Consider the following 8,376-nt stretch of genomic DNA (forward strand, 5'->3'; position numbering starts at 1 on the left):
TCTCTGGCTGGCTCCACAGAGAGGGGGCAGAGCAGACGCTCAGCACAGCCAGACATCTTTGATTCCTCACACCAGAGATGCCGGCACCATACATTAATTGGTGCTTCGTGAACAGTTGATTTAGTGCTTTCGAGGGCCCACTTCATCAGAGTAAGCAGTCTACAGAGTCTATTATGCTTCTGCCCACCCAGTGTAATCCTGCTGGTCCTCCACTGCTACTGCATCTCTGCCCCCTGACACTGACCGTCATCCCCCTCCTCTCTCCATCTCTCCCTCCCCCTCCCTGGGTCTCTGTGAACATTACCTCACAGCTCGACTTCACCCATCACACAGGACACCCAGGCCTTGGCACCACTCCCTCCTCATGCCTCACCCCCTCACCCATCCCTCCCCTCGGTACAGTTTCTCTTCAGCCTGACTGCCTCACGCATGACTGGCTCCCCTCGCAGAGTGCAGTAAGCCATTCATTTCTTCAAAGCGGAAAACAAGTGGCACTGTACATGAGAAAAATAAATACAGCAAAACAGGCAGGCAGACAGAGAGAAACAGAATAGAACAGAATGGCCTGGTAATGAAGAGGACCACATTAGCTACTGGTAGACTACAGTACACTGAGAACAGAAGGAGGAGTCGCTAGGCTTAGAACGATAAACAAGCACAATCTCATCGTTTCTCAGCAAACAAGCAAAACAAGCAATTGAAGAATATAGTCTCTCTAAAATAAAGGCAGCCATAAATGAGGAGTATGATATCTGTGTGCCTAAAGGGCACACATCCACAGCCTCACACTGTGGTGGTGAAGTGTGACTCAATCACTCCCACTTCCTCCCCATCCAACAACAATGGTCTGTTAGTCAGCAAACAACACAATGAGAAAGAGCCAGGTTGGCCAAATGGGAAAGATGAGGTATCTAAGGTATAAAGGGTATGCTTGTTAATTGTGTATGTGGAGTTTGACGGGAAACGGCCTGTTACACATATCTCCACATCTCTCCCCGGGCTGACAGGGTACTATTAGAGCCTCCATGCAAGCCGCCTCATCGTGTGTGTGTGATTGTGTGTGTGTGTGTGTGTTCGTGTGTGTGTGTGTGCGTGTGTGTGTGTGTGTGTGTGTGTGTGTGTGTGTGTGTGTGTGTGTGTGTGTGTGTGTGTGTGTGTGTGTGTGTGTGTGTGTGTGAGGTAAAGTAAAGGGGACCAGTCTGTCCACATCTTTCCTTGCGATGGCCCATCGTTAGTCTCTCCACTCATTAACAAACCTCTATGCGCCACATTGGCCATGTCGATGGTGGTACAGTCACAACCAACCTCATGCACCGAAGGGAGAGAGCCATGTCAGAGTGCCTCAATGACAAAAAAACAGCCTATATAAAGCATCCTCACACATAGACTGTATGTTCATTCATGTCCAGGAAGTAATGCCTCATCCTGCTCCATCACATCTGCCTGCCTTTCCTGCACAATATCCTTCATGATGCACTGCCAAAGGCACTATGGAATTGTATCCATGGAAATGTGTATTTTCTCTGTAGTGGAATGAATCCCCCCTCTCCTACATCTAAACATGGAGAAGTAATGTATTAACCATACAGAGGGCTTTTTATTCAACAGCTAGCCGAGTCAGTCCTCAGAGAGACTGTAGCTTTGTGCTCCTCCATCACCTCAGGCTTATGTAACAGATACCCTTCACCTTCCCAGAGCCTCTCCACTGTTAGAGGCCACAGACACCAAATTATAACAGAGAAGAAATATGCCTCAGAATGAGAATGAGCAGCAATGGGAAAGCCTTTGAGGGAAAATGAAAGAGCTCTGATTATTGACTATTTCAGGGGACATTATCTTTGTACCGCTTCGTTTATCCTCCTGCCTTGCTTTGGTATTGCACTAGATATACAGTACATTTAAGCAATACGGTCCGAGGAGGTGTGATATATGGCCAATATACCACGACTAAGGACTGTTCTTAGGCACGCCACAACTGTGCCTGGACACAGCCCTTAGCCATGGTATATTGTCCATATATCACAAACCCCCGAGGTGCCTTATTGCTATTATAAACTGGTTACCAACATAATTAGAGCAGTAAAAACACATGTTTTGTCATACCCGTGGTATACGGTCTGATATAAGATGGCCATCAGCCAATCAACCTAATCAACCCACCCAGCCAATCAACCCACCCAGTTTATAATTTACATTGTAGTAATTTAGCAGAAGCTCTTATCCAGAGCCGTACAGTAGTGAGTGCATACATTTTCATACTTTTTTCCTACATTATTTTCTCCGGTTCTATTCTACATTCTATTCTCCTATAGCCAGTGGCTTTACCAGCCTGATGATAGATGGGGCAGTAAAGAACAATAACACACAAATTGACGTTTTGTAGAATTTTTGTGCCATAGTTTAAAACTCACTAGTCAACATATTACCCAGGGGTTGGTTATTTATTCTACAGTCTTTCCAGTGTCTAGGGTACCCAAACTCACATATAAGTATAAAGAAAACCTTGAGCGTGAAAATGTGTGTGTACTAGAGATATATATGATCGGAGCCATATGGGAGGAAAGGAGAGAGGGGAAATCAAATTGAAAGTGCAGATGATGAGGGAGAGTGTGATTAAACAACAGGAGGGATTGGTGGCTTGGTGACCTCTGGCCAGCTCCAGCCGCACCTCGCCGCAGGTGAAGCCGATACACTGCAAGCCCATTGGAGCCTGGGAATGGAGGCCCCAGGGGTCACCGGCTAACCTGTTTATCTGCTGCCATAGCAACCCCAGCAGTGGCCTTGGGCAAACATAAACAGTGGTAGCAGCGGATGGCTGCTGGGCGCCGTGCATAAATGGTGAGGTGAAATGGATAAAATACAAGGCACTGCTGATTCCTGCAAAGGAGCACACAGGAGCCCCGTCTGTCCACTCCTCACTCTGCAACACGGACTGACACTGACCAAGCCTCTCATTCACCTTCCCTTTCTCCTAACGCCACGTGCTAAGTGGAAACATTGCTACGGTAAATTTGTCCCATTCAGAGTCCCAGTGGGCAGTGTCCTTCTCCTGACAGCCAAAGAGAGGCCACACTGCTTGGGAGGGCCTGACATCAAGGTCCAGCGGGAGGGAGAGGGGGAGGGCTGGCAGAGCAGGTTAGCCTTGGGGCCCCCAGGCAGGCAGCTCAACAGTCAGGGGGTGGTAGAGATGTCACCAGCTCTCTCACATATGAGCCAGTGATCGGGCTACCCTGACCAGGTAACATAACCCCCAGGAGGGGGTGGCGGGGACAGGATTGAGACCCCTGCGACAGGACAGGGGCACCTGTTATTTTAGCACAGTGGGCTCAACACTTGCTCTGAGGGGCGCTGGCCTGCGCGGCTGCTAGAGAGTGGAGAGGATACTAACAGGGCATCCATTCAACAAATCCTGGACAGCACTGAATCACACACACACACACACACACTGTGGTAGAGAAACAAACACACACATTTAGGCGCACAGACACAAATACACACAGGCACACACTATGACAGGAAAACGAACAGACTGTGACAAACAAATTCTCCCTCTCTTTTTCTTTCTCTTTCTTTTCTCTCTCTCTCTCTCTCTCTCTCACACACACACACACACACACACACACACACACACACACACACACACACACACACACACACAAACACAGTACTCAGACAGATCCCACAAATTATTATTCTTGTAGGGGCCTATTTTCTCTTATTTAATCCATCATCTTCAGCTCTTAAAGTACAATGAGGAGATCACAGCATTTATCAGACAGGCGTTTCCCTCTGTTCTTCTCACCTAATTTATTCCTTATGATAGTTGTTGTGTAATCAGTGCTAGTGGGATGATGAGTGTACAAGGAGGTCGGAGGCAATAGCAGGGAGAAAGGTGTAGTAGAGGAACTCCTTAGCCATGAGAACACACAGCACAGTCACCCACTAAGCCAGTAGCCCTCCCCTCTCTCTCTTCTTCCATTTTCTCCCATTCTTACTTGCTCTATTCCATTCTATTTTCTCAATTTCTCTTTCTCTCTCTCCCTCTACACATAGGCAAAGAAAACAATGGCATGAGGCTGGAACTGTAGGACAATAGCCCAGCATCTGGGAACCAGGAGAGTTAATTTGTGTACAGGTGAGATCTGCAACCTGTGGCAGAGCCCAGGGAGAAAGAGAGGCCTTTCAGGGGATTTTAAAGAGCCCCTTGTCCTTAGAGCCTGATTGACACATGTGAGTGAGGGGAGGGCTTGTGCTATTCCCTTGGTTATATCTTAGCTTTCGCTGGCTAAACAGAACTGTCTCCTCTCCCTAGCCCCCTTTTCTCTTCCACTCTCCTCTCTTACACTTGGGCTCATTATTGGAATGCTCTGACCCTTGGGGACTTCACTTACTTGTCTCCCTTTCCAGGCCACAAACCCCAGGGCCCAACAAAAGGCAGCTCAAAGGCAATTTGAATTTGAAACAGGAAGCACAACAAAAACGTGCAGCTTTCTCCCGAAAGAAGAAACTTTGGGGAGCTCAGTGCCTGCAATTCAAAATTAGCCCTCACATAAAAATGCACATTAGATTTTGACACTAACTCAGTGTCCTGTAAAGGCAGCAGCTGCTTCAGAAATAGAGGGACAGAGGAAAGGGAGAGAGAGGAGCCCGAGGGGAGGACAGGTGTAAGGACACCTGGGGGCCATTGGGCAGGATCACAGATCAGCATGCACAACCACCAGCAGTGCCACTGGACACACACCAGACACACACACCAAACACACAGAGGGCTGCTGCCCTCATAGCTACTGAACTCTTCATGTGAGAGAAGAGTAAAAGGAGTCATTTCTGTGCATTTTAAGAACATTTTAAATTATATTTAGTCAATGATAATAATAATAAGAATAACAAATAATAATAATAATAATATGGTTTAATGCATTGGAATAGTAGGCTAATTGGCTAAATATATCCTAGCCTGATATTGCACAGTAATAAATAAATAGCCTATTATTTTAGAAAATAGTAAACATGTCAGTGTCAATTACTTCTCTTTAAATAGGGAAGGAATAAACATAGCATACTTTTTTTATAGTCAACAATTAATAAATCCCGCTGTCTGTAAAAAACATGAAATCTTCATGTGGTTTGGACATGGAGCTACGCAGTATGAAATCGAGAAACTAACTACACAATGATAGAAAAACTAGGTAGACTAACATTAGGCAATTGAACAACATTTTATATTTATGTCGCAATAATGTGTGTCATTGTGATAACTGTGAAACTCTCCCTCCGAGGGAAAATACCAAGGCCAATTTCAAGTAAGTTCCCTACATTTGTTTGAGCCATTTTCAAACCCATGACAAATCATCACATTTGATTATATTTGGAACACCATTGTACCCAATGCACCGGCATGGCGCGACCGGAGGCAATGTCCCACAGCGCGCACCACCACCCTCAAACACCGGACCCCAACGTTGGACAGCTCCGTTCACTTACCGCTTATTGTCGCGTAAAGGGTGCGCCCGGAACGCGGCGGTTACACAGTTCTTGCCTCTCTCTACAGTCTGATTTCCCCTGGATTAATATCCAGTATGTAAGAAGGAGGAGAGAGTGATCCGATGTTTTCGTCAAACCTAATCCTAACCTAATTTGTAAACTACTAGCCTACTCCTCTCTGTCGCATCTGTCTCTGGCAAAAAAAAATATCCTGTACGGCAGCGTGACATCCTTGAGACAACTGTCTCCTGGTTGTGTTTTCATATACACCCGCTACCTCCCAACACCACCTGTCCCCGGTGGAAAACACACCACAAAGCGGTTCTTATGTCGCGCCACGACACATGGCATTCCCCTATAGCTCTGCAGCAATATTCCTCCTCGGCAAGCCGTCCGGAATCAAAGTCATTTGTAATTGCTGGTAGAAGTGGCTGATGTAGAAGGACTGATTGCAATAACAATCCATGCAGCACCCAGTGTCACTGAACCAGCTGTACAATAAGACAAGTACATATGTTTCCGTCTCCCGGCCTGCGCTATAGCAGTTGCGTTATCAATCATCTATCCCCACAATAGTTATTTTGTGCTCGATGTAGCTGCGCACGGCTGGTGCTCTTACCAGTAGAATGTCATTGCTGCGTCGTTTTACTTCGGGTCTCACTGAAAGAAAAGGCTGTTCATCAGTTTGGAATGCGCCCCTTTTCCAGTATGCTCCAGCTTCAGGATTCTCCGGGAAGGAAAATCCCATTAATCGGTTTATTAAAAATATGTAGACTAAATTTTTTTCTGTGGTTTACCCCTCAGGAGCTTTGTCAAGGTAGGCTCTGTTTCTCTACTAACGGTGGAATACAGCATCTTCAGTAGGCTACTGCTCCCTCTGTCACCCACAGGGACAGAAAAGACGATACCAAAACCTGAAGCAGAATTATGCAGTGACTGGAATGGAATTAATTCATAGTTGGGCTAACGTTTAGGCCTAATTAGGCAAATTATTTTTTTCTTAAATGAAACATTAAAGGAATGCTTTGGGATTTTAACAATGAAGCCATGTATCAACTTCCCCAGAGTCAGATGAACTAATGGATACCAAGCAGTTTGAAGGAAGTTGCTAACTAACGTTAGCACAATGACTGGACGTCTATGGTAACAGCTAGCATTACCATAGACGTCCAGTCAATGTGCTAACACTCGCAAAACTAACTCTAACTTCCATCATACTGGATACCGAGACATAAAAATGGTATCCACAAGTTAATCTGACTCCAGGGAAATAGATGAAGGTCTTCATTACCAGAATCCCGAAGTATCCATTCTAAAGTCCAGGTAGCAGATAATGGGCCCTATCAGATATTTATGTAGTTCGTGCTGTACATTGCATTCGGAAAGTATTCAGACCCCTTGACCCTTTTACATTTTGTTCCATTACATACAAATTCTAAAATTCATTAAATTAATGTTTTTCCTGCTCAACCTACACACAGAACCCCATGATGACAAAGCAAAAACAGGTTTAGACATTTATTACAATTAAAAAACAGAAATACCTTATTTACATACAGTACCAGACAAAAGTTTGGGTCACACCTAATAATTATCTTTATTTTTACTATTTTCTACATTGTAGAATAATAGTGAAGACATAAACAATATGAAATAACACATGGATGTAGTAAAAAAATAATTGTTTAAACAAATCCAAATATATTTAATATTTGAGATTCTTCAAAGTAGCCACCCTTTTCCTTGATGACAGCTTTGCACACTCTTGGCATTCTCTCAACCAGCTTCATGAGGTAGTCACCTGGAATGCATTTCAATTAACAGGCGTGTCTTGTTAAAAGATCATTTGTGGAATTTCTTTCCTTCTTAATGCGTTTGTGACAAGGTAGGGGTGGTATACAGAAGATATTTGGTAAAAGACCAAGTCCATATTATGGCAAGAACAGCTCAAATAAGCAAAGAGAAACAACTGTCCATCATTACTTTAAGACATGAAGGTCAGTCAATCAGGAACATTTCAAGAACTTTGAAAGTTCTTCAAGTGCAGTTTCAAAAACCATTAAGTGCTATGATGAAACTGTCTCTCGTGAGGACCGCCACAGGAAAGGAAGACCCAGAGTTACCTCTGCTGCAGAGGATAAGTTCATTAGAATTACCAGCCTCAGAAATTGCAGCCCAAATAAACACTACACACATTTCAAGTAACAGACACATCTCATCATCAACTGTTCAGAGGAGACTGCGTGAATCAGGACTTCATGGTCGAATTGCTGCCAAGAAACCACTACTAAAGGACACCAATAAAAAGAAGAACTTGCTTGGGCCACGAGCAATGGACATTAGACTGGTGGAAATCTGTCCTTTTGTCTGATTGCATCACTGCCTGGTATATGGCAACTGCTCAGCCTCCGACCGCAAGACACTACAGAGGGTAATGTGTACGGCCCAGTACATCACTGGGGCCAAGCTTACTGCCATCCAGGACCTCTATACCAGGCAGTGTCAGAGGAAGGCCCTAAAAATGGTCAAAGACTCCAGCCATTTTTTTATTTTATTTCTTTAAATTGAACCTTTATTTAACTAGGTAGGCCAGTTGAGAACAAGTTCTCATTTACAACTGCAACCTGGCCAAGATAAAGCAAGGCAGTGCTACAAAAACAGCACAGAATGCACAACCAAGTTCAGAAATTGCAGTATTCTACTATTCTAAGTGCTATTATTGTGAAGTGGAAAAATCTAGGAGCAACAACGGCTCAGCCGCAAAGTGGTAGGCCACACAAGCTCACAGAATGGGAACGCCGATGTGGTACTAAACGCGGTTTTCCACTCATCTCCCTCCTGAATACGCACCAGATTATATGCGCTCCTGAGGTCCAGTTTCGTGAAGAATCG

General features: G+C 44.8%; 1 protein-coding gene across 5 annotated transcripts in view; it reads right to left on the reverse strand.

The window, feature by feature from the left end:
• Positions 1 to 6,364, reverse strand: part of LOC112261507 (semaphorin-6B-like) — a 131,119-nt gene extending 124,755 nt beyond the window's left edge. For 3 of the 5 annotated variants that reach the window (XM_042308196.1, XM_042308174.1, XM_042308219.1), the window contains exon 1: positions 6,104 to 6,364. In XM_042308196.1, coding sequence (XP_042164130.1) covers positions 6,104 to 6,232 — 129 coding nt within the window. In that variant the 5' untranslated portion in view covers positions 6,233 to 6,364. Of the gene's footprint in view, positions 1 to 5,484 lie in introns of all 5 variants that reach the window. The other 2 variants (XM_042308245.1, XM_042308275.1) reach the window with 1 other exon arrangement.
• Positions 6,365 to 8,376: the final 2,012 nt, after the last annotated feature.

Source organism: Oncorhynchus tshawytscha, linkage group LG01 (genome assembly GCF_018296145.1).
Source record: "Oncorhynchus tshawytscha isolate Ot180627B linkage group LG01, Otsh_v2.0, whole genome shotgun sequence".
NCBI classification, from domain to species: Eukaryota; Metazoa; Chordata; class Actinopteri; order Salmoniformes; family Salmonidae; genus Oncorhynchus; species Oncorhynchus tshawytscha.